This window comes from Drosophila serrata, unplaced genomic scaffold (genome assembly GCF_035046125.1).
Source record: "Drosophila serrata isolate PLE 108 unplaced genomic scaffold, ASM3504612v1 contig_165, whole genome shotgun sequence".
NCBI lineage: Eukaryota > Metazoa > Arthropoda > Insecta > Diptera > Drosophilidae > Drosophila > Drosophila serrata.
In genome coordinates this window covers 333,584-357,686 of record NW_028257063.1, presented here as the reverse complement: position 1 = coordinate 357,686, position 24,103 = coordinate 333,584, and the positions used below count along the sequence as shown (strand labels likewise).

Below are 24,103 nucleotides of genomic sequence, written 5' to 3'. Positions count from 1 at the left end.
AAATAACACAAAAAATATATGTATAAAGAAAAATGGAAAATAAAACCAAACGAGCTGCGCGAACAAATAAAAACATGAATAATCCGACAAGGAGTTTCAGAAAATTGCCATTCTAAAGCCAGGGACTTGGAGGTTACCTCTCACACACTCTTCCCCTCGCCCTCGCCCTCGCTCTGGTTAATTGAATATTTTATAGACTGCTGTTTTAGGTAGGTAGCTGAAATTTTCCAAGGCGATAACCAGAAACGTTCCCTATGATCCGTTGCGATGCCATCCGATACTATACAATACGATCCGATTCGATCCGATTTGAGAACTAAGAACCGAGCACTGAACACTGAGCACCGAGACCGATCCCTTGCCACACTGAGCTCTTATCGCCTTCCAAGCCAAACGTAGACTGAGAAGACGACGCTCCCAGCTCGGTTTTGGGGGCCGCCTCGTGGGTCCGGGTGTCTCAGGTCTCGAGTGGCTTTCTTATGGGTTCGATCGCTATGAGTGAGTTTGAGTTTTGAGTATTTCACGCTCGACATGGTGCTTGGATCAGCTGAGAGGGGGCTTGAGTGGAGTCATTGTGCTGGCTGGAACTAGCTCAAAGCCAAAGCTTGCAAACTCACCAAATTCCAGGTTCCAGTACCAGGTTGACCAACTCGTTTGCAGCAAATTTGTGACCTGCATTTAGAGGTAATAATTGTTTAGATGGGATTTAAAGGGAATACCTTGACTTGAGGGTACTCACCTGCCTGTAGCAGTGTCTGGATCACAGTGACCATGTCGCGAGATTCGCGTATGTAAAAGTCGTTGTCTTCCACCGATGAAGTGTTGAGATCTGAGAGCGAAAAACAAAGGATAATGAGTATTTTTAATCATTTAAAAATAATTATTAATTCATTAAATTGATCGGAAATAACAACCTTTTCTAGGAAAAACGAAAAGGCTAAAGTTTGAATACCCTTGCAACTTGGATCGATCACAACTTTGCCAAAACTGCATTAATTTTCAATCAGAAAACTGTTCTGTGTTAGTTTTTTTAAGGTTTATAAATCTGCATACTCAATTTAAGATTTTAAAATATTTAAAAATTTTTCAATTTTTGAACATTTTAACGATGTAACCCCTTATAAAATTTTCAAAAAATTAAAATTTTTTTTTATTTGTCCCTGAGATGGCTAGATCGACTCGCCTTTCGATGCTGATCAAGAATATATATGACTTATAGGGTCGGAAATGACTCCTTCACATATTTATAAGCTTTTGACTAAGATTATATTGCCCTAGAAAAAGCTATATAGCTCTGGGGAAAGCATTGTTTTAGGGAAATTTTAATAAATATAAAGATAAAGAAAATTCCAATTTATATTCTTGACTAACGAATTTAATGATATTTTTATACATATGGGAGTTTTTGCAAACCCTACAAATGATATCTAGTTTTTCCCAACAAATTAGTTTAAAGTAAAGAAAAGCTTTCAAGAGCAAAGACTCACCTCCCAGCATCTCGGCGATGGACTGTGGCATGGGCGCCGTCGGCGCCTGCAGCATCTTCTTCACATCCTTGACGGGAACAAGGGCGCGGGCAAGGTCACCGGACTTGTAGCGCAGAAACTCCTTGCGCAGATCGCTAAAGCGATTGTAGTACGTAGGCAGCTCCACATCCTTGGCACTGGCCTCCCGATGAAGGCACTGCCTCAGCGGCAGCTGTCCATCCGTGACCAGCTTGATCTCCGTATCGTGGAGAGACAGCGATCGCAGGTAGGCATCGAACTAAAGGAAAAAACATATTAGTAACTGCAATTAGTACACAGAATTCATAGAGACAGAAAGGGAGACCGAGACCGAGAGAGAGAGAGATTGGAGCAAAGGTCACATACTAGAGTATAGGAGGAAAATACCCCAAGCATTCCACTAGAAATATACTCTTTGGGTCACTACTGATAGTGCCCCAATGCCATTGGCTTGGAACCCGTTTAGTCGCCGGCAATTATTGCCAATTAAGTGAACAGTTTTCAGCCGTGTCACGGTGAGTAAATATAACACACGGCTTAATGTCGCATTACCAGCTCAAAATCGCGTCAGAGACTGGAGTATAATCCATATGACATCACTAATCCCCGGACACTTTGCCCCCGTCGATAAACTGCAGCTTTTCTGGATACCCTTTTTCTTTATCTCCGGGCCAATGCCTCTTCGAGCCCTATTGATTGGACCAATTAGTATGCCAGGCTTGTGCCGGATATTTCCTATGCGTCATGACTTGATCTTGTCTGGGAACAAAAGTTTCCAGATGCAGTTTAAAGCCCGGCTCAATAAATGCCTTGGGCAAAGGGAATATGCTTTAGATATAATCAGATTATGTATGGGATTTTTAAGGGAATACTTTCCGACCTATAATCTATATATCTTTAAACCTAAGTATAGTTGATAAAACCAGAATAATTTAAAGCCCATTAAACAGAAACTTAAAATAAACCCTATTGAACAGATGGGTTTCCATTTTAAGTAACTCTTTAAAGGTAAAATTTAACTCTTTTTCAAACTTTTTCAATATTTTTAAAGACCCCATTGGGTTCTTGCACTATTTTCCCTAACCATATCGAGATCTTTTATCTGCATCAGCAGCCAATAATATATGTCGAATGTGTTTGCCAAGCGGCATTTTTCCCTGCCCCTCTGCCAGAGAGAGAGTCATCATTCTGACACCCGAACGGAGTTGAAATTAAAACTGGGGGCTTGCCTGAAGTGGAAACCTTATCAGGGTTTCTGATAAGCACTGACGAGGGGGAGTAGGAGAAGCTCTTGTATGAATGGGTGTGGAATCTGTGCTGGGCCAAAGGTCTCCAAGAGGAGAGTGCAATCCATGGTGATGAAGCAAGAATCGAGTACACTCATTGTGACTCCCAAGTATTGAAATCAAATCTTTAATCGCCGATTGGCTTATCAGAAATACGTAAATATATAACACGTGAGGCGCTAAAGTCATTCATCTTTAAATAGTCGGTAAAAATTGCAACAAATGTTGTGAAATATAATAAACAATGTAAGATAAAGATGTCCGAGCTTTAAGATATTTTGTGTGTAATTTATATTTGTATTTAACTTTAATTGAGATCAAAAGGTTTCATTTTAAGTTCCCCTTTTAGCATTTAACTCTTCTTTGTATCAAAAATAGCCTCAAATATATATAAATAAAGGGAATATATATTACACATATTTAAATGTAAATTACTGGGTCGTTTTTTTCCCTGTGTACTTTTACAGCCCTGGAAACCCGATGCCCATTGATAAGAGACAACGCAACACTTCACCGAGAAGCCGGGGCAAGGACCAACAACGAATCATTCTCTTTTTTTTTTTAGAGGGTGCGTTCCATAAATAGACCTCACTCTGCTACCCCCAAAACGTTTGCATTCACTAGCCACACATAGTGCAGTGTGCCTAATCTTATCGGATTCGGTTACCGGCTCTCCTCCGGCTGATAACAGGTCGAAATCCAAACAAGTCACAACAACCCGAAACAACGTGCTCCCCGATTATGGCATGGATCAGATTGGGATGGGATTTTCGAATTGGTTAATACGCACCTCTTCGATGGCCTCGCTCAGTGGCTTTCCCGCCGCCTGGGCCTCTGCAATGGGCAGGATTAGTTCGCTACCATTGTCCAGGGTGCTGCCATTGCCACTGCCATTGTTGGAGACACCGGAGAAGTCACCGATGGCTAGGGGCGGGGAACTGGCCGTATTATTGGTGGCACTCGAGTTATCCGAGGAGCCAGAGATGGTGCGATCCTTGATGAAGTAGCCATCCGGCCGTACGAGTATTTGTTTGGTTCCAACGATCTGTTTTGGTACAAGGGAAAAGATTCATTAGTCTCGTTGTCTGGCTAGACAATTATAATTGCCAGTAATAATGATAGCAAAGAGTATTGTTTGTAAAGGATTGTAAAAGATCTTCAGGGGATAAAGATTTTAGTACTCTAACTAAGAGTAATATGATATTAAGCTTAAGTTGGAGACTCTTCATTTCAAATACTAACTTCCAGATTAAGGCATAAAAGAAACATGCAACATAAAATAGTATATTATTACAAATCTGTAAATATATATTATTATGCCCAAAGTCAAACAAGTATACAGTAAGCATGACTGTTCCCAGTCTTATCAATCCAGGCAGAAACCTGCTCTTGACCGAGCCAAGTTTTTTTTGCTATCACTATCATCCGATAGCAGGGTACACCTGCAATCCCGGGGCGCCATGTTTCTGGATGGTTCTCGGGGAGGAAATACATATTTTAAAAAGGTGAACAGCGGAAAACCTTCAAAATTTCAGGGAACAAAGAGCCAGTCTTGCGTCAACGGATATGCAAAGAAGTCAAAGTAGTCACGATCCGAATCCAAATCGGAATTGGAATCGCCAGTCTCTGCAGGTAGTTGAGCTCTATGCAAATCTATAAAAATCCGAAACAGAACGCTCGGAGCAGACCTTAGGCCTTAGGCCTTAGGAAATGTAACTAAAACTTGTACTTTTCTTTGTTTTCCAATTTCTGACGGCGTCTCCTGAAATCGATTTGCATGGGCTTTGAATGGAGGAGCAATATTTATGGGGAAACGGGGCGATACGACGATATACGGCTGGTCGGAATAGGGTTCCGAACCAAATGAAAAATGCATGAGTTTGCGGTCGTCATGTTATATTCATCCAGGTCTGGCATATTTGGGTTCCTTTGGGGTTAAGAGCACTCCTAATTATGCCAGTCTTTTAGGTTGTTTCCCAACACAACCCCCGATGGAGAGAGGGTATATGCGATGCCTTAGTTTCCACTTAACCCACCCAGTTAGCGGTTGGTGGAATCACAGATTGAATTATTAAAGTTCAGACAGCTAAGAGTTCTAATTGGTTCAAGTAGAGCCGCACAGAGCGTTGGAGATTAAGAGCGGCGGCAGCCTCACCGCGCACCTCCACTCCGGCGACTTTTTGCAGTTTGTTTTCAAATGTTAATTAACTTTAATTGTTGCCATACGAGTCATAACTAGCCTGCAATTAACATGCCAATTACTGCATCGGTATATGTGAGCCACAAGCGAGTGTGTGTGTCTTTATCAAATCAAGAAAATTGCTCTCGAGCAAGAAATCTATAACAGAGAAATTCAATTTGATATCGAGCTGACACGAAAATGGTAGCGGGAAACAGATCACCCGAGGAGAGGCCGGAAAAGTGTGTCTCCGTTCGGGAAAGTCAATAAATTCTCTTATCACGCTTCCCGCTCAAAACCGAATACCATAATCAAGCTTTCCAAATTGACAGTTCTGTCGTGCTGCCCCTCTCACCTGTCCAAAAATAAGACCAGCCATCGCCCCATTAGGCAGCCAAATGACAGTCGGAATCGGTCATCGATAGAGAACGCGTTATTATGGGGCACGTCGCCAGTCTGCCAAATATAAAACCCAGATCACTTTTATGACTGAATCAAATATTAATTTCTGTCATTGGATTATTGCAATTATGATGACGGAGTTGGTTGAGAGAAGGAACTACTATATGATACTTTGATCTAGTATTCAGTTTGATGTTTAAAATAGATATCAATATAACTAATTCAACATGATGGTGTCAAGATATATTAAAGAAATAATTACTATTTGTAGTTTGCCATAGCTAAACATCTTTTAGACATACCAATTAAATTTCTTATCTCAAGCTAAGCTATTAAGGTCTAAAATTAAAACATATACCTATTAATCTTATAAATTGACAGGTTATATCACACAGCAAGCGTTACTTTCCCTTAATTAATTTGAAACTCTTGGGAAATAGTTTAATATATCATCAATACGCCAATAGGCAATCACACTTTTGTCTCGTGATCTGAGCCAAATATATTCATAATTCGCAACAATTTAAAGTGACTTAAACACTATATATATTGTCAAAATGAAGTCAGATCCGTGAATATAGTTAATTGTTTTTCGATACGCAGCTTTCCAATTGCTTGCGAATACCGTTGCGAGCATTATGTGGCATCCAGATATTTGCATAGATTTCGCAGACAGAATTTGGTATTCAGATTTGTGTCCACAATATATAAATAATATTTTATTCAGAAGTCCACTGTAGACTAGTATAGCTCTCATTAGGGTCTGAAATTCGGCGAGGAAGGAGGATCTATGGGAGAAATTCAACCGTCTGACCCCTTGACCCAGCCAAAAACAGCGAGAGAAAAGCGAAATAAATAATAATAATAATAATAATACCACCACCGATAGTTTGCCACGGGGACTCACCGCACAAGATTAGCATAAAAATTGGCCCCAAAGCCGAATCGTTTTGCGAAAGCCACAAAGCCACTTAGCTGGAAGCCAAAGTTTAAGCTTGAGGTAATTAATTCACAATAGCTTGGCAGCAATCAAAGACAGAAGTTGTCGGCGGGTCAAGGGGGCCATCGGAAGGGTCCAAAAAAATGAGTCTCAAAAAAGTTGAAAATATCATCTCAAACAGAAATAGAAGCACCCGTAATTGCGGTCCCCCAATGTCGCCATTAAATGCCACTTAAGATCAGCCCAAGGGGGTAGAAGGAGGTACTCCCTGCACTTACTAAAAATGTTGCGTGCTCGTCATAAAATCGCGACAATGTCAGGCAAACATCTCCACCGACAAAAACCTAAAAAAAAACTAAAAAACAAAACAAAAGCAAAGCCAGCAAAAAACCCCTCAAGAGCCCCGACCCGAAGGTACACACAGAGCCATCTCTAATGGCCGGCAATTTTTCCCTCATCATCAGTTCTAGCCGGTGCGAAAACAACCTCCACAACATCCAAGTGTATATATATATATATATATAGTGTATAGTTGGCATCGGTGCAATGCCTCTGAACACGCAGCCTCCGCCGGAATCGAAGCATCCACGTAACCATCCGATACGGGTTTTGTGTGCTCTCGAGATTGTCAAGCACATTGGGCAAATAAAATTGCGTACCGAAAGCGTCATTATTGAACTCCACGAAATGCATTGAAAATGGGGAAACCGATTGGTTGTGTGTTGCTCAATAATGGAGGGGGGATAAATTATTCAAAGATCTTTAAGTCCAAAACAAAACGATTACCATCTCACTCATATAACCCATTATTGGGGAATTACTTTAATAAATTGGAACAAATCCATAAGATGATCACATTTACTACAAAATTGGGATAATTCTTATTATATGATTGATGATCACATTTAAACTATCAGTATTAAGCCCCATTTCTATATCAAAAAGTATTCTCTTCTTGAACAAGGCTAAAAACCTATTTCCAAAGTCAACACATCTCTTGGAAGGATGCCAATTGTTGGGGCCTATTACATCATCATGCAATTTGAAAATCTTCTGTATGCTTTCTTGGAAAACTTTACTTTGGCGCTTGGCAAATAAAATTTAATGGCCGGGGCGATAGTTTGTCGGTTAGGGAATTTCGTAATGCCATGGAAGCGGACACTCGACGGGACAGGCAGGTTTCGGTTGGTCTGCCCTTAGCCACCTCGGATGTTTAGAGATTTTTTCCAAACAATTAGTGTCAATCGCTTGGTAAACTGAAAATATGCAAATATCCATATATATACACTATACCCGCCCCTCCATTTGGTTTTCCACTCCTCCCCCTGCATTACGTTGAGGGATCTCCCCAAAAACATAAACATCTCTATACTGATGAAGCCCCAACAAGCACGTGGATCGTTGGAAATTCTGTCAGATTCCAGAGTTCGAAAGTGTCAATCTAGACATTATCTTCTCCGAGTCTCGTAAATACATATCAGGATTGGTATAACTGCTAATTAGATATATATCGTATGGTGATTGCAGTTTGCTTTCAGGTAATCGCAGATATTTCTCTAGTATTCTAGCTTCTCTTCGTCACTCGATCAAAAGTTGTAACTTGTCATTATAATATCTAGAGAAATATCTATATACATTATATAATACTCTGTTTATCTCAAGGGTATCTCGGAATATGGCTGGCCGAATGAAAACGCTCGACCAGCATCTTTTTTGGCGAATCAAAATCGAGAGCTGTAACATAATAAGCGATCGCTACGCCACACAGTTGAAAGTGCAGCGTTTGAGCTGATTGTATGGGTGAGTATCTGTGTGTGAGTGTACGAGGGGTCTGTTATCGCACAGCATTCATTAATTAAAGCGTAGACGAAAGCCGAGCGATCCAGCAAAATGGTGGTCAGTGGGCGGGGCCACCGAAGGGGAGATCAGGGAACTTAATTTCTATATAGAACACTTTTCCGAAGTCTATTTGAACTTAAGAAATATTATTTTTATCAATCGCAATTAAGCGTGTATTAATATATGCAAAATCATTTTAATTTTGTGTGATTGATGTGTAAATATAAATTAATTACAAGCTATTAATCAGATTTTATTAAAGTTATTATCTGGACTGTATGACAATTAATTTTAAGCTTGAAACTATCTATGAATTTTATAGGTAGGTAATTTTTCAAGATTTTCAGATAAAACTAAGCTTTGTTAAAGCGTTTAATTAAAATATATAACTATATAGGGATCAACTCACCTGTCCAGTGGTCACCTCCAGAAGGACAAACACCAGCAATATGATCTCCTTTTCATCGGAACCCAGGCCAGGTCCATTTTGGCCACAGGTTGCGATGTACAGTGAAACAATGTGCTCGGGAACCTGCATTATATCTATATATGCTCCTCCTTCTCCTCCTCCTGTGATGATCGTGATCTAAAGATCGCTGTGGATGGATCGTGGATCGAGGATCCTGTGATTTGATCTAATGGATTCTAATGGATCCTAGTTCTCTGTGAACTGAAGCCTCATGTCAGACTAGCTTTGAACGAACTGCATTCTCAGGGCTGCTCCGCCAGCGGCTGTGCCTGTAAAAGGGGAAAAGAGGGTAAGTTATTACACAATCCGCACTGAAAACTGAAAACTGCAAGCTGAATACTCGGACTTTGGGCTGCATATTAAGCAAGCACTAATTACAAGTGCGTTCAAGAAATGTCAAACAAAGCGAATCGGTTTTGTGGCACAGTCAAAGCGAAACCACTATAAAGATATATACTAAACACGACTTATATACTATAGTGCCGCGAGCTCGCACTAAAAAATCAAAAAGAAAGCCAAAGTCCGGCGATTCGCTCGAAACTTGGCAAAACTCTTGACACTACGACATTTTGCATATGCAATCCATCGTCTGTCCGTCCGTCTGTCCGTCTGTTTGTCCGTCATTTAACCCATGTAACGTTGCCAGTTTTTCCCCTCCTTACCTTGCCGCCCTGCCGCTTTTCAGCTGCATTTGTAATTGGCTCGGAATGGAACTTCTAACACCGCTGACGTCAAGGGGGTCAAATTGAAATTAAAGTATTAACCCTCGCCTGGCGATTTGAAATTTAATTTTGCCCAACAACAAACTCACTCAAACGGCGACGACGGGAACGAAAAGTGAACAAATATATGTACGAAGGACCGACGAGAAATTACGGCGCAATTTTATGAGCATTTTTAATGGGAAAAGCTTTGCTCTTAATGAAAACACAAGACCCGCAGAGTTCAGCAAAATGGCGATCATGGGTTAATCGGGGCGCGCAGGCGCAAGTCGCTCTTTATAGTACTGAAAATGACAGCTCTTTGTTGTAATTAAATTTTAAAATAATGCATATGTACGTGCAAAAAGGCCAGACTTTCGTAATTGAGTTACTTTAAGTGCTCGCCGTGTCGGATCTGATCAGATCGGAACGGAAGCTGGTAACAGTCCTGTTTCAATAAGAAGAACTTGAACTGGTCTCATTAAAAAACTAAGTATGCAATTTTGTTTAAACTTTAAATGAAGAGCACTCGAGTTATTTATAAAGTATATATTTCACGACTTTGAGTTGAAATGGATTAAAAGTTATGGCTTGTATATAGCTATATTCATAAAAATTAAAAGTTTTTGAATTATAAAGGTTAATAAAATACTGCAATTATTATTATAATTTTTAAAAATGTTCTGATATACCTTTAACAAAAAATTTTTTCAAATACTTTCCTCTTTTTCTTAATATATAGTTAACATTTATCGGACAGACAAAATGGACTTTAAGAAGTTTATACTACTACTAAAATAAACCCAATTATATTAATTCTTTAAAAGTAATTGTTAAAAGCATACATATATCGAAGACCAACTGTAGCAGTCTGCTCTGCTTTTATAGTCCACACTTGACTAATAACTTAAATTGCCGAGGGGATTTATCATCCCTCTTTTCACAGTTGCTCTGTATTTACTCAGTCCCTCCTGAAGATTGAAGATTGAAGATTGACCATGTGGTAATCAGCGATTGCGGTTATATCTCTGGTCTTGTGCAATTTATGACGTTTGTTTTTTACGGGTTTTTAACGTTTAACGCTTTTTGCATCTTGCCCTGCCCCTTGGGTCGTTTTCCCCGTTACCGGGAAATCATCATCAATATACGGTTTCCCACGTTCCCTGGCAACCCAAGTTAAGAACTACGTCTAAAAAGCCTAAACTGGTTCGTAACCTTTATGCTTTTGACCCTTTTTTTCGACCTGTGGGGTTAAGTAAACTGGAAAGCTGTAGTGTTGCAATGCCCAATGTTGGAATACAAACTTAAAGGCCTAAAAGAGCGCTCTATTTCCTGTTCCGGATGGAAACGAAAAAACCTAAAGCCCTTACAGCCCATTAAAGCCCCTCGATTTACCACTACCTCTCGAGGGAGGGACGGGGCATCATATCATACTATAAGTCACAAGCTTATGAGATGGTTTATGTGCTTTTAATTGATTGCAATGCAAGCTATAGAGAGCGATACTGTTATACGAAAGGGGCAGCCACGCATAGACAAGTTTTCCCTTTCGTTTGGACACTTGATGATGAGAGATGGACGCGGAAAAGGTACTCTCTTCATTAATGAATAACGGTGCTCGGGTCTGGGCCCAATTAAGGTAAAATAAAGAATGACCGAAAAGACAATGGGAAAGCGTTATGTTCGTCATTAAAAAGAAGAAACCCAAACTACAGACTCTAACTGGAAATCAAAATACAGGGGGACTTCCCCCAAGACAAACTAGCATTCGAGGAATGGAAAGTTTTGACCAATATTAATATATAATTATATATTTTTTGATTATGAAATCCATTTAATTTTAAATGAAGGTTAATTTGGCTAAGAAGATAAATATGTATAAAAATAAATATGTTTTTAACATGCGGAAAATTCCGCTTTAGACGTTCTCTTGCAAATGAAGATCGGTCTCCAACTGCGGCCGTTACGCTTTTGAAAGAGAATGAGCCGTAAAGCTGGTGATTAAATACGAATTAGTGACAGGCGCTGCAGGAGTGCAATAAAAACACACACACAATAACTCCAACAACAACAACTAATGCAATTAATGAATTGCTTTGCTACCTGATGATTGGTAAACCAGAAAGTGAGCAGATTTTTTTCGGACTCGCTTATTAAATTATGAATTGCGCAAGTTTCTTTTTTACTATTATTTTTTTTTAGTTTGTTTTATGCATTGTTTTCCGCTTGCAAATATCATTTGTTGCTGCTGCCAGAGTGTACCGTTATTTCTTGTTGTTGTTGGGGCAACAGGAAACTTATGATTGCGCAAAATTGCTAGCGAGAAATGCCAATTGCCAAAGTTATTCACAACAAAAAAGAGAGGTAACACAAAAAACAAGTGGAGAGAAAAGGAAAATGTTTCAGCCTCTTGCTGTAGCTCCGCTTTTATCTCCTTTCTTCTTTCAACTGAATCTCACGCAAGCAACAAGTGCAACTCTATTAATGTTGCTGTTGTTGTGATTCTTGTGTTGCCAAAGCAAATAAAGATCAAAGCCTTTCGAATTTTGAATACCCTTGCTCGTGAATCGACACTTATCTATTTGCCAGAATTTTCCGTAAGGCAGCATGAGTCTTCAGTATATCGCATATCTTATCTTCAAAACATTTAAATTAACTAAAAGTATTTTCCCAGAACTGGGACATTGAGCCAAAAGAAAATGTGAAAACAATTTTCTACCTTATTATAAATGTCTATTTTAAAAACTCTCTAATTTGCCCCTTAAAAATTTTATATCAAACCCATTTTTTAGATCGTCCAAAATGTGTCAACTAAATGAAACTCCTTCTTTTGGGGAGGGTATCATAAACAAGTCGGACTCTCCTTCTCTCTGCATCTTCGTTTTGGTCTCTGCTAACTGTAAATTTGTTTTCACTTTGTTTAGCGCCCCTTACTGTTGTTTTCTTGTTGTTGCTGTGGCTGTTCATTCATTTTGGTATGTTTAATAGATTTTTCGACTTACAGCAACAACAAAGTGGTTCTCAATCGGACACTGCGACAGGTTGTTGTTGGTAAATGATATCTACAGCTTCCTCTTCTGCTTCTTCTTCTTCGAGCTCGCCCTCGCTCTCGCGGCGAGTTAACTGTTTTTACTGTTTTTTTGTTTTATATACATACGTTTTTTCTCTCTCTCTCTCTCCTTCAACACGTTGTATACATTGCACTTGTTGGCTTTTCACAATTTTTCGGTTTTTATTGCACTTTCTTTTCGCCCGCCACACACACTTGCACACTCACACCTGTGTATGTATTTGTATCAACGCCCGCGTTGTGTTTTTTGGCCTTTTAAGCAGCCAACTCTTCTTGACCAAAGTGCTATATTAATTTAAAACCACAGTATTAAAACGACCGAATGAGAGGGTTACGGGGGCTGCAAACAAGTCTTCGCTTCTGCTTGTTCGCCTGTTGCTTCTACCACTTTGTCTTGTCTTTTTTCTAGTTCTGTTGTGTTGGTGTGCGTGTCGGATTTTTCGTCAGTTATTAACGCCGCCGCGCATCCGCTTCGATTCAGGTTGAAAAAACAATTGATCGCCACAACGAAACGCAGGTAACCACGAAGGTAAGGTGAGCGAGCTGCGCTTGCAGAGCGAGAGATACGGAGAGAGCGCGAACTGGCCAGAGAGCTCAGGTGGGCCAAACAAGATTCCAGCACGCACATACCAACAACAATAACAACAACAGCAGCAGCAACAAGGCCTGTGTTTGCCAATAGGCATCGCGATAGAGGGAGTGTTACCAGATAGGCGTATTTCAGGCTAGATCTAGAAAAATGGTTATTTATATTATTACTTCGCTGTTGTTATGGTCATATTATATAAATATTTATTAATTCGGAAATTGGGTTTTAGTTGTATGCAGATCGAATGATAGCTGCCCCTAAAGCGATCGGCAAAGCTGGATTACATTTTAAACTGTATAATAATATATTTTTTATATTTAGGTTAATTTAGCTAACTTTTGGTCAGAATTTAGCTTATACGGACGATCAACTGGCAGCACTGGTAGGGAGAGGGAGGAAGAGAGAGTTACACATACTCCACTCTCAAAGCTTGACGTAACGGAGAGAGCCTGATTCCTCTCCCAAATAGTTTCCCACGCTGAGCAAGACAGTTACGCTCAGTGAGCATGACTCGCTCTCCCACTCTCTATCTCTGACAGCAAAAGTTACCTGCGCCGCTCCACCAACACATACACACACACACACCTACACTTACACCTGTACCGTGTTTGTACACTGGCTCTGCTTCTTCCCATACGCTTGCTCAATTACCAAAGGCTCGCGGAGAATGGAGAACGAAGAACTGCCCACGTAGAGTCCCGCTGCTTACCTGTTTACCTTTCGTTTTGGCCAAAATCATCATTCTGTCATTGCCAAGCAGTGACTATTTTCCCCGTTAATTACACTGTTTAAATAACACTTTTCCGAACAGAGCGAGATACACACAGAGCAAATGCAACAGGCGACGAACTGGCTGAAACTCAGGTAACTCAGGTAAACGCGTTTTGGTCTAAACGAGACTAAGAGAGAGAGGGCAGAAAGAGAGAGCTCAGTGTGTTGGTGTGCGTTTGTGTGGATCGCTTATCCGTGCAATTGCGCCAGAGCTACACGCGTGTCACGTACCCAAACAATTTATCGATATCTAAGTAACTTCGGTTTAAAAGGTTAAATTTTTAAGGTATTAAACTACAGAAATATTTTGATGGTCAAAATAATTCATAGAAATATAATCAAATGAGGTTTTAAAATCACCCCAAAACTATGCTTTATATAATTTGTATACAGCAAGGGGTTAAGAATAATCGCTATCGATAAATAATGATTGAAAAACTTTAAATTATCCGCCAAATCAATATAAATCTGACTAGAAATATATAAAATTAATTTTGCCAGAGCTAGGGTACATTTAATAGATAGATTTTTGGAATATTGCACAATAGAAACGTATAAAATGGCATACTGATAAAGGCAGAGACCAAAATAAAAGTTATATTCATATCCTCACAATATGATCTCGTTCTTGAAGCTGCGACTAAGCTCCTTGTGCGGCAGTACAATGCTGTTTAGCAGGATCTTCTCGGCAGGCACCTGCACAAAGCAGCCTAAAAAATGCGGATTAATATCTTTTAATATACCTAAATAACGCCCAGATACTTACCCAATATGGTAATCGAGGGATTCAGCTTGCCCTCGTTGTTGAAGAGCGGCGGGTTTTCCATCTTGGCAAAGGGCTTATTGGGATCGGGGTCACTGGGTGTGCCCTCAACGCGTGCCCAGGCTCCTATGGTCGAGCCCCTGCCAACAATCGAGTGCAGGACCAGAGTATGATCCTGGATTTGAGCCTGCTCCAAGACAATCGATTCCCGAATGCGCACGCCCGGTCCAATGGTTACGCCCGGCCCAATGGCCACATTGGGACCCAACTGGAAGAGAATAATCAGGAATTATTATCACATGTTAAAGTCAAAAAGTAAATATAAATACCCACCACTGCGCTGTGATGCACAGTGGCACTGGGATGCACATAGACATCCGGAAGCACGGTGCATATCAAGCTGCCATCGCCTTCACCGTGCTTGGTTCCCACATTTGCCAGCCTCTCCGGATGGGTCTTCTTGTAAAGTCCCAAGTAATGGCGATTGGCATAGATGGCCGATCCGGCGGTCTTCAGTTGCGACCACCAATTGGGCACCGGCATGGCGAACAGCTTATCAGTGCCAGCCAGGGGCGTGAGTACCTCCTGCTCCCATTTGATGTGGCCCTGCTCCCGTCCATTGCCATTGCCATTTCCATTTCCATTGCCGTTGCTGAAACCCTGGCAACCGTACTCCTGTCCCCTTGAGTGGAAAATCTGCGCCAGCACGGTGAATATGTCCATGGAGCAGACATATACGCCGCAATTGATGAAGGTGGACACATAGGAGCTCGGCTTCTCCACGTAGTGAGACACGGCTCCGTTGTTCTTATCGAAAACCAGGCAGCCGTAATGCAGCGACTGTTGACGTGTGGCCTCCGTGGACATTATGGTCACCAGGGCACTCGACGGACGATTCTCGTGAAAGTCCCGTAGCTCCTGCAGCGGAAAATCAGCGCAAACATCTCCATTCAGAACAAAGAAAGCTCGAGGATTGCCTGCTCTGATTTGATCCCGGAAGTGGTACATGCCACCCGCTGTTCCCAGGGCCGTGAACTCTTGCAGGTACCTAAAACAAAAGGGGACACGTCAGAGGTACGCCCAATATCTGGGGAAATGAACCCACCTGATGTTGATGTTGCTGCTGCTATACAGTGCCTGCATGTCGCCCACGAAACCCTCCATCTGGGTCTGCGGATAGTAGCCAATGATGAGGACCTCGCGCAAGTCCCGCAGTTGGGCGCAGGCCTCGATGTGGTGGGCAATCAGCGGACGCCCGGCCAGCGGGAATAGAGGCTTGGGTGTGTCCAGGGAAAGTGGACGAAAACGGGTGCCCTTCTGAGGACCGCCGATCAGGATTACGGCCTTCAGCATGGTGTGCGTGTGCAGCGGACAGGTGACTAAAGGCAGATCAATCAATTCGTGGAAAAGTCGGCGAGTTCTGTCGGTATTATCTGTTTTCTGTTTACGTTGCCAACAAGAATATCTTTCAACAGCTGATTGCGCATAACAGCACCGAGCAAGCAGTGCAAGAACATTACTAACAGCACGGAACTGCTTGTCCTGGAAAGCAACCCCCCTCTCACTGTAACTGGAAGAGGCTGAAATGACATTCCAGCCCTCAACATTTTTTACAATTTCTATTTTAATCTATTTTATACAACAAAAACCATTTAATAAATGTCTTTAAATACACAATTAGAACAAACGCAAAGCACTGAATCTATATATATAGTGGTTTACAGCTGGGAATTACGATGGAAAGCAATACTTCTAACGGTTGCAGCAATACGTTGAACCCTCTTCTCCAAAAGAACTCTCCTCTTGCGGCCAATTAACGCACCATATCCTCTGGGTTGAACATGCCGCGGGCGCGGCGCAGAATCGAGTCCTTGCTGGCGTCGTACGGATGGTCCTTGGAGGGAATCTCCAGCACCGCGGGCACCGGAGATGTGTGTGCATCGATCACGTGACGGATGAGCTCGGCGCAGTTCTGGTTGATCAGGATGATGTCGATGTCGTCGCGCTTGAGGAAGCGCTTGAAGCAATCCTCCAGCTCGCTGACGGCCGTGTTCTTGTCCACCACCATAAAGTTGGGATGACGGTTCTTGTTTATCTCGCCCACGCCGCCCAGCAGGAAGCCCACGCAGGTGTCCTCATCGCCGATCACGCTGATCAGTTTTCCCTTGATTGCCGAGTGCAGAGCCATGTTTTCCTTGGGGTTTCTTTGATTTTTTTCACGAAGGAGCGAACAAAAAACTTGGCAAACTTTGGAAAATGTTCGGTCAGCTGGTGTCTATCACATGACCCCACAAGCAGTGTTACCAGAAAAAATATTAGGATTCTTGCATGCACGCGGGCTGGCCACACTTTATAGGCAACGTTGTGAAAGAAGTGGAGAACTTGGATAAGTCATGTTTACAGGCCACGGCTTGTGTCTATGGTTTTCTTATTGGAAAATGATGTACAGCTTTGCCTTTCCAGATTGTTTGAAAGAACGTAAGGAAAATTTGCACAAATAATAACAATGTCGTAAGGAATTCAATTCAAATAAAAACAAAATTATTAGTTGCAGAACATATATATTGGACATTTCTTAGTTCTTCTCATCTTTCATTCAGATAAGGGTCAAATTTTTGGTATTTTTCTCTATACCAAACGCAGTCTCTTTCAGTTTTGTCAGTGATGATTCGTCGATAAAGCTAAATTCTGAGACAAAATAAGCTAAAATGTACATATAGACGCAATTTTCTGTTTTCGGGAACATTATTATGTGTTAAAAGTTATGATTTTTAATTAATTTGCTTATGCTAAGTAATATTTATTATTATTGTATTAAAGTGCTGCGCAATTTTGTTCATATAAAGTAAACTTCATAAAAACCCTTTGCAGTTCGGCATTGAACCACACGAGGGACGCTTGCTGTTTTTAGCGTCCACAAAATGTAGATTTTTTGTTTATATTAATTTTAAGTGATATTATCTTTTTCAGAACTTAAACAATCAATATAATATATTGGGAAAATATTTAAATATATTAATAAAATAAACCGCTTCTCTTTTGAGCCCGCAATGCATGAAAAGAAAATGTGTTGTTTTTGTTATACTAAAAAACTCTAAAGACGTTAGAAGTTTGATGTCACGAATGGAAATATGCCAAAAATGTGAAAAGTATATTGAAAAATATGCATTGTTAAGGCTATAAACTAATAACAAATATCAGAGGCTTCTCAATTCCTCTTTTGCTAGAAATTAGCTAAACTGGCAGAACTGGTCCGGATAAAAAATTGTTAATTTTTGCCCAATAATTTTCGCCCAGAGGAGGCGTGTGATGGCAACGGCAATGGCAACGGGAGCAGCAGCTGGAGCTGGAGCAGGAGCATCGGTGGAGCAGCTGGTGGCCCAGACGCTGCAGGCGGCCACCAATCCGAGCCACGAGATCGTCCAGAAGGCGGAGGCGCAGCTGCGCGAGTGGGAGCAGCAGCCGGGCTTCTTTCCCACGATAGCCAGGCTCAGCATGCGACGTAGCGGCTGCTCCGGCGATGCTGACAACGCGCAGGACTCCGAGGTGAAGGTGCGGTGGATGGCAGCGGTCTATCTGAAGAACGGTGTGGAGCGCTACTGGCGGCCCGGCTCTCGCCAGGAGCTGCCCGCCGAGCAGAAACAGCAGATCCGAGAGGTGTTGTTGCGGCACTACGACGCCGAGGAGGTGCCCCAGGTGGCGCTCCAGATAGCTGTGCTTCTGGGGCGACTGGCGCGTACGGACTACCCACGATTCTGGCCGGATCTGCTGCCCACGCTGATGAAGCAGCTGCAGGCATGCAGCGCGGACGGAGAAGCGGCCCTGCAACAGCGCATACTCCTGGTGCTGCACTACGTCCTCAAGGCACTTGCCTCGCGTCGCCTGATGGCCGAACAGCGGTATTTCGAGGAACTGGGCTCGCAGATCTTTGGCTACCTCGCCTGGGAAATCTGGGCCCCGCTAACGACTCGCTTCTTCGAGCTGGTCCGCAAAGAGGAGGCCTTGGCCTTGAATGCTTTGCAGCGTGCCTATGTGGTAATGCGATCCCTGCGCAAGCTGGTGGTCTACGGCTGTAATAAGCCCTACAAGTCCACCGACCACATGAACTTCGTGGAGCAGCTGTTCCAGCGACTGCGCCAGTGCCTGGAACTGCGTTACGAGCTGAGGATGGGCTCCGTCTCGCCCGGAACGGCTGCAATACTCACAGAACTGGAGCGCTTTGTGCTCAAGATGATGAAGACCCTAAACGAGCTGAAGGACCGCCATTCGGTGTCCTTTGCGAGATTCGTACCCGTAGCCTTGGAGTTCAGTTTCCACTATGTGTTCCATGAGGGCACAGCCCTCATATTCGACGCCGGCGACCGCATCAACTTTGGCAACTTCGCCATTCAGGCGCTGAATATGCTGAAGGGAATCATGTTGAGCGGCAACGATAGCATCAGTGCCCCGCCCGAGGGAGCGACGGGTGCCTCCATCGAGGACGAGCTGCTGGCTGGCGCCGCTCAGAGTCATGCCAAGTTCTTTACGGACGAGAGGATCACGTACATTTGCGAAAAGATCGTGACGCACTACTTCCTGCTCACGCAGCAGGAGCTTGAAGAGTGGCAGCAGGATCCGGAGGGCTACGATCAGGACGACGGCGGTGGCGATGCCTGGAAATATGCCCTGAGGCCCAGCGTGGAGACCCTGTACTTCACCTGCTTCACCCAGCACTCTGCGGTGATGATCCAGGAGGTTCTCCGCTTCGTGAGGCGCGCCCAGCAGCTGCAACTCACCCCGGAATCTGATCTGAAGGCCATATTGCTGAAGGACGCCATCTACAATGCCGTGGGACAGGCGGCCTTCCATTTCTTCAATAAACTGGACTTTGGCGCCTGGCTGACCTCGCAACTGCTGGCGGAGTTGCGAGTGGAGGCTCCGAATTTCCGCATCCTGCGAAGACGTATCATCTGGCTCGTGGGCCATTGGGTGGGCGTTCAGCTACCCCGGGAGCTGCGTCCCCTGGCCTACGAGGCCTGTCTGCATCTTCTGAGGCCACAAGAGGATATGCCCACGAGACTGGCCGCCGCCAGAACACTGAATCTGCTAATTGACGACTTTGAATTCATGCCGGAGGCCTTTCACCCCTACTTCCCGCCCCTCTTCGAGGCTTTATTCCTGCTCCTCCACGAGGCTGGTGAATGCGACACCAAGATCGTGGTGCTGGGCACTATGACGCTGCTCGTAGAGAAGATGAGCGAGTACATCGAACCGCAGGCACTGCAGTTCATCGGCTATCTGCCACTGCTCTGGCGTGAGAGCGAGGAGTACGACCTGCTGCGATGTGCCATCATTGGCACCCTGGAGCAGCTGGTGCGTACGATCCGGGATGTCCCAGAGCCCATGAAGCCCTTCCTCTACAGCGTCATCCAGCTGAGCACAGACCTTCAGGTGAGCAGTGTTTGGCAATTTGTTTAGTATTTGTTTCGCAGTTTAATTCCCATTAAGATCTATAGTCCTACGAATCCATTCCGTGTAGGCCATAACATTTGTATAAACACCTGGGCCGCGGCACAAGTAATGACCGTAGCTCACAATACCAAACTGAACCGTACGCATGATGTAACCATTGAACAGCCTCTGTACCAGCGGTCCACCAGAGTCACCTTGGCATGTGTCGGCCTGGCTGTGACCCGCGCAGAACTGTCCCCAAGCCAAGGTTGAGCGCAGGCCACGATTACACTCCGCTGAGTCGAGCTTCGTAAGGGTGGCCGTCTGCAAAACAGTGGCAATTGTATTGATGCCGGTCTTGCCCCAACCGGTGGCCACAAAGGTGGGATTGTGAGCGACTCTCGAAGGATTCAGCAGGATGCAGACTGGCCGAATGTGTACTGTGAGAGAGGGATTATATAGGATACTTATTAAAGGAAGAACATTTCAATGTGCTATGCTCACCGTCATAACGTACAGCTCTGACCAGTTTGAGCAATGCAATGTCGTCGCTGCTACCCAGTTGAAAGTTGTAGTTGGCGTGTACCATGGCCCTTGATACATCGTACTCCTCGTACTGGGGAATACAACCATCTTTTGTGCAATCAATCAGAGTTCTGGTATTGTACTCGCCCAGGCGAACCTTTCTGTGTGAGATTTGTAGACTTTAGTCTAGTCTGTAGTCTTTTAATCTATACTCACAGATTATCTTCAACGCAGTGAGCTGCGGTCAGGATATATCCTAGAAAATAGCAATCATTAGCTGCAGATTCAAAGCTTTGATCGTTGATAGATACAAACTTTTGGTGATGAGCGTGCCTCCGCAATGAAAAGCCGAGTTATATATCAAATATGCCATCCATGGACTGGAACCAATAATTGCATTGCGTCCTCCATAAACCCTTGACTTTGGTGAGAGTGGAACTGCGTAGCCACAATTGTTTTCCAGAAACTGGCCCAGGGAGACCTCGGGCCATGTTAGCCAAGTGAGAAGGGCAATCCAAGCTGTTATGAGCTTCATTGGAAGTCGCTTTTATACTAATCAGTGTCTTCTCTGTAATTGGTTTTGATTTCAAGAAATCTATATGCGAAGCTTGGCTTATCTGTTTTGAGAAATCAAAGATTTATGACCCCATACACTCACACTGAGGGGCTTCTATGAAAACAGCAAGAAGTTTGCAGGTCGCAGAGTGGGATTTAGGCTTAATTACAGGTCGTGATACTTAATTCCTAACGCTAATGATCTCTCATCTTGCAGCAACACTCCCATGTCTACCTCATCGAGGACGGGATCATGCTCTGGCTGGCTGTAATCGGAAACTCGACTGCGCTGACCCCCGAGCTGCTTAAGCTGTGCGATCACCTGCTGCCCATCATTGAGATGTCGTCGGAGAATCTTCGCACTGTTCTGCAGTTGATTCACGCTTACATCCTGCTGGATGCCCAGGCCTACTTGAGTCGGTATGGCGAGGGCTTTGTGTCCTACTGCGTGCGCTCCTTCGAGGACATCCGGGTGGAGGGTATTATCGCCATGCTGAGAATCTTCGAGACGTGCCTGAAAACGGACGCAACGATGGGCCTGCGGCTGGTGCGTCCGGCCCTGCCGTTCGTCTTCCAGCAGGTGTACATCAAGCAGGATTACCCCATGACCATGGGCTGGTACCTGACCATCGTGGCGCGCACCCTGCTCATCGACCAGGCCGTGTTCATGTCCGTGGTGCAGGAGTTACCGCATGCGGACGCCCTGGCCCGCATCCTGGACGTGTGGATCGAGATGTTTCCCATGGTTCCGGACACGCACGCCGAGAAGCGAAAGCTCTTCTGTCTGGCCTTCGCCTCCATCTTTGGTAGCAACGAGTTGCTGCTCGCCCGCCTGCCCCACATCCTCCAGCTGGTGGACGAGACTCTGGGTGAGGTGATGGACAAGCAGTACGCCGCTGTTGAAGAGGGTGCCACCAAGACCACACCGAGGTACTACGACTCCCTGGTCATCCACGATGAGCACGAGCTGGACGAACTGCAGCAGCAGCTGGGCAGTGAAGACTTCCATGCCAAGGGCTATCCGGCAAAGACCTACCACGATGACCGGAACCGTCAGCTGGTGCTCAAGGATCCCGTCTACAAGATACCCCTAACGGAGTACCTCAAGTATCAGCTGCAGTCGCTGCAGGCGCAGCTGGGAGCCCAGCGGTACGAGCAGGTTATGTGCTCGGTGGTCCCCGAGGTGCTGGAACGGATCACCATGTACATAGAGCAGACGGTGCCAAAGGCGTGCGTGGTGTGCCCGGGCTCTGGCCCCGGCTCAGGATCGGGGACGACTGCGGACGAGACGCTAACCGAGCAGATCGAGTCCGGCTGATCCCGAACTGCTGTGCTTCAAAAGCTTTTTACGCTAAGTTATTAATGTATTTTGTATTGAAATTATATATTTTTAATTGTTAAACGCACTTCTTTGACGGCTAATCCACTGCCGGCCTCCGTTCCATTTTTCCCCTGAGAAGTGTGCGAATGGTTTCATCCTTCTGCTGCAGCTTTTGCCGCATCTTGTCCAGCTCCTCGGCGTTGCGGGAATGTAGACCCCGCAGCTGTGACTCCTTGTGCTGGACGAGGACCTCCAAGCGGCGTACCGCCTCGTAGGTGTCCCTTACCTCCGCCTGTCCGGCCTCAAGCTTTTGGGCCCACTGCAGGGCCATCCTCAGCCGAGCCTTCAGGCGATCCCTTCCGTGCTTTGCCTTCTCCGTGCTACGGACGAGTGAGGCCGCCCGTGCGGTAGTGGCCTCCAGTTGATCCTGGAGGACAGTTCGCTCTCTGGCATGCTCTTGCCGCAGCTGCTCCAGGAGAATCTTGCACTGCTGAACTGCCTCCGATTCAGCGGGGGCAGGGGGAGCGGAAACAGGAGCAACAACCGGAGCAGGAGCTACTGTGGTCGGAGGAGCACTCTTCAGGGCAGCCAGCTCTGATTTGGTGCGTGCATAGGCCGCCTGCAAGTGATCCATGTCCAGGAGTAGCGTCTGAATGCGTTGCTCGTAGCAATGCATCACCTCCACCAGCTTCTCCTTGGCCAAGTCCGTCTTCCGGGTTTGAGCCTCAGCCTTGGACCGGCACACGCCCAATTGGGCCTGCAGGCAAACACGCTCCTCCCGCCAGCCGCCTAGATCACGGCGTAGTTGTTCCTGCGCTTGAAGCTGGAGGGGATTAGTTGCGATTAAATGGGTATAAAAGAAGGTAGAATATGTGCGCTTCTCACAAGCTTGGTGTTCTCCTCTAGAGTTCGCTTTAACTCGCCGGTAAAGTGTTCAAATTCGGTACTAAATTGGGACAAAAGTGCATCCTTGTCTTTAAGAGACTCATCGTAGGCCTGTAGGAGGGGTCCCAGCGTGTGAGTAGGCAGAGGTGGGTAGGATGTGCTGGCTCCGGCGGAGCCTCCGGCAACAGGAGCCTCATCATTGTGACGCCTCTGATCCTGATAGCTTTCAATCTGTACGTTGAGCCGGAAGACAAGCGTCTTTAGCATATCCACGTCGCTGGCCAGCGAACGATTCTGGCCAAGAACTGTGTCTAGGCGGTGGCCAAGCTGCTGGCAGCGCGTGCAATTGGCCACCTGCTGCTCAGCCTCTGCCAGGCGGCGCTCCAATTGACCACTGTCCAGGCGCAGTTGCTCATTCTCCTTGGCGAACTGATCGTTGTATCGATGCAGCATGGAGAGTCGCTGGACAAGTTGCTCCAACTGCTGCTCCTTGGCCTGCAACTGGAAATGGGAAATTTGGAAATGGGTGTTGTCACTGGATAGTGGACTTGGACTCACCAGCGAATTGAAAGAGCGGTCCTTCCTACGATCCTTATTACCGATTCCAAGGGTTTCCTGACGCTGCTTTGCCTCCACTTCGACGCTGCGCGAACGACGGTTAAAGTTCCCGGAGAGCGTATGCAACACCTTCCGGTTCCGCTTCGGCGGCTCGGGATCCGGTTGATCCAGATCTGTGATCATTACATTCCGCGTGCTCATTTTGGTAAATAAACTCGCTTCAATCCTGACACTTTCTGCCTGGACTACTGATTGTAAACAAAAGCTGCTAGCCACACCCGCCCGAATCCCACCGTGTCCTGGCCCCGTTGCCAT

General features: G+C 44.7%; 5 protein-coding genes across 27 annotated transcripts in view; 1 reads left to right on the top strand and 4 right to left on the bottom strand.

Moving 5' to 3' along the window:
* Nucleotides 1-13,924, bottom strand: part of fus (epithelial splicing regulatory protein fusilli) — a 22,434-nt gene extending 8,510 nt beyond the window's left edge. For 4 of the 21 annotated variants that reach the window (XM_086826804.1, XM_086826806.1, XM_020945552.2 and 1 more), the window contains exons 1-6: nucleotides 12,324-13,232; nucleotides 8,561-8,889; nucleotides 3,582-3,836; nucleotides 1,488-1,764; nucleotides 740-829; nucleotides 618-672 (exon numbers count right to left, since the gene is read on the bottom strand). In XM_086826804.1, coding sequence (XP_086682930.1) covers nucleotides 618-672; nucleotides 740-829; nucleotides 1,488-1,764; nucleotides 3,582-3,836; nucleotides 8,561-8,689 — 806 coding nt within the window. In that variant the 5' untranslated portion in view covers nucleotides 8,690-8,889; nucleotides 12,324-13,232. Of the gene's footprint in view, nucleotides 1-137; nucleotides 583-617; nucleotides 673-739; nucleotides 830-1,487; nucleotides 1,765-3,581; nucleotides 3,837-8,560; nucleotides 8,890-8,960; nucleotides 9,056-9,282; nucleotides 9,903-12,323; nucleotides 13,233-13,689 lie in introns of those variants that run through there. The other 17 variants (XM_086826811.1, XM_086826813.1, XM_020945551.2 and 14 more) reach the window with 16 other exon arrangements.
* Impbeta11 (importin beta11) lies at nucleotides 7,714-22,426 on the top strand. Of its 3 annotated transcripts, none has more exons than XM_086826797.1 (4): nucleotides 7,714-7,850; nucleotides 7,975-8,112; nucleotides 17,716-19,944; nucleotides 20,002-20,434. In XM_086826797.1, exons 3-4 carry the CDS (start codon nucleotides 17,824-17,826, stop codon nucleotides 20,215-20,217), a joined length of 2,337 nt encoding a protein of 778 aa, XP_086682923.1. In that variant the 5' UTR covers nucleotides 7,714-7,850; nucleotides 7,975-8,112; nucleotides 17,716-17,823; the 3' UTR covers nucleotides 20,218-20,434. The 3 variants fall into 3 exon arrangements, with proteins under 3 accessions (XP_086682923.1, XP_086682924.1, XP_020801187.2); XM_086826798.1 differs by having other exon boundaries at nucleotides 20,010-20,098; XM_020945528.2 differs by lacking the exons at nucleotides 7,714-7,850; nucleotides 7,975-8,112; nucleotides 20,002-20,434 and adding an exon at nucleotides 21,242-22,426 and having other exon boundaries at nucleotides 17,671-19,944.
* On the bottom strand, nucleotides 14,244-16,127 carry Gmppa (GDP-mannose pyrophosphorylase A). Its single transcript, XM_020945384.2, has 4 exons — nucleotides 15,620-16,127; nucleotides 14,848-15,562; nucleotides 14,518-14,782; nucleotides 14,244-14,461 (listed from the first exon to the last, which is right to left on the bottom strand). The coding sequence occupies exons 1-4, from the start codon at nucleotides 15,865-15,867 to the stop codon at nucleotides 14,361-14,363; spliced, it is 1,329 nt and encodes a 442-aa protein (XP_020801043.2). The 5' UTR covers nucleotides 15,868-16,127; the 3' UTR covers nucleotides 14,244-14,360.
* Nucleotides 16,145-17,046, bottom strand: Vha14-1 (V-type proton ATPase subunit Vha14-1). The gene has a single exon (XM_020945400.2). It carries the CDS (start codon nucleotides 16,700-16,702, stop codon nucleotides 16,328-16,330), a length of 375 nt encoding a protein of 124 aa, XP_020801059.1. The 5' UTR covers nucleotides 16,703-17,046; the 3' UTR covers nucleotides 16,145-16,327.
* Cep89 (Centrosomal protein 89kDa) lies at nucleotides 22,012-24,103 on the bottom strand. The gene is made up of 3 exons (XM_020945385.2): nucleotides 23,789-24,103; nucleotides 23,231-23,731; nucleotides 22,012-23,168 (listed from the first exon to the last, which is right to left on the bottom strand). Exons 1-3 carry the CDS (start codon nucleotides 24,101-24,103, stop codon nucleotides 22,443-22,445), a joined length of 1,542 nt encoding a protein of 513 aa, XP_020801044.2. The 3' UTR covers nucleotides 22,012-22,442.

Bases quoted from the DNA above. Each gene is read 5' to 3' on its own strand.
- Gmppa (XM_020945384.2), bottom strand. From the start codon at position 15,867: ATGCTGAAGGCCGTAATCCTGATCGGCGGTCCTCAGAAGGGCACCCGT. The intron at 15,563-15,619 runs GTGGGTTCATTT...CTTTTGTTTTAG, and splicing joins AGCAGCAACATCAACATCAG to GTACCTGCAAGAGTTCACGG. The intron at 14,783-14,847 runs GTGGGTATTTAT...ATTCTCTTCCAG, and splicing joins CTGTGCATCACAGCGCAGTG to TTGGGTCCCAATGTGGCCAT.
- Vha14-1 (XM_020945400.2), bottom strand. From the start codon at position 16,702: ATGGCTCTGCACTCGGCAATCAAGGGAAAACTGATCAGCGTGATCGGC.
- Impbeta11 (XM_020945528.2), top strand. From the start codon at position 17,824: ATGGCAACGGCAATGGCAACGGGAGCAGCAGCTGGAGCTGGAGCAGGA. The intron at 19,945-21,241 runs GTGAGCAGTGTT...CTCATCTTGCAG, and splicing joins AGCTGAGCACAGACCTTCAG to CAACACTCCCATGTCTACCT.
- Cep89 (XM_020945385.2), bottom strand. From the start codon at position 24,103: ATGGCAACGGGGCCAGGACACGGTGGGATTCGGGCGGGTGTGGCTAGC. The intron at 23,732-23,788 runs GTGAGTCCAAGT...TCCCATTTCCAG, and splicing joins ACCGCTCTTTCAATTCGCTG to TTGCAGGCCAAGGAGCAGCA. The intron at 23,169-23,230 runs GTGAGAAGCGCA...AATCCCCTCCAG, and splicing joins TAGAGGAGAACACCAAGCTT to CTTCAAGCGCAGGAACAACT.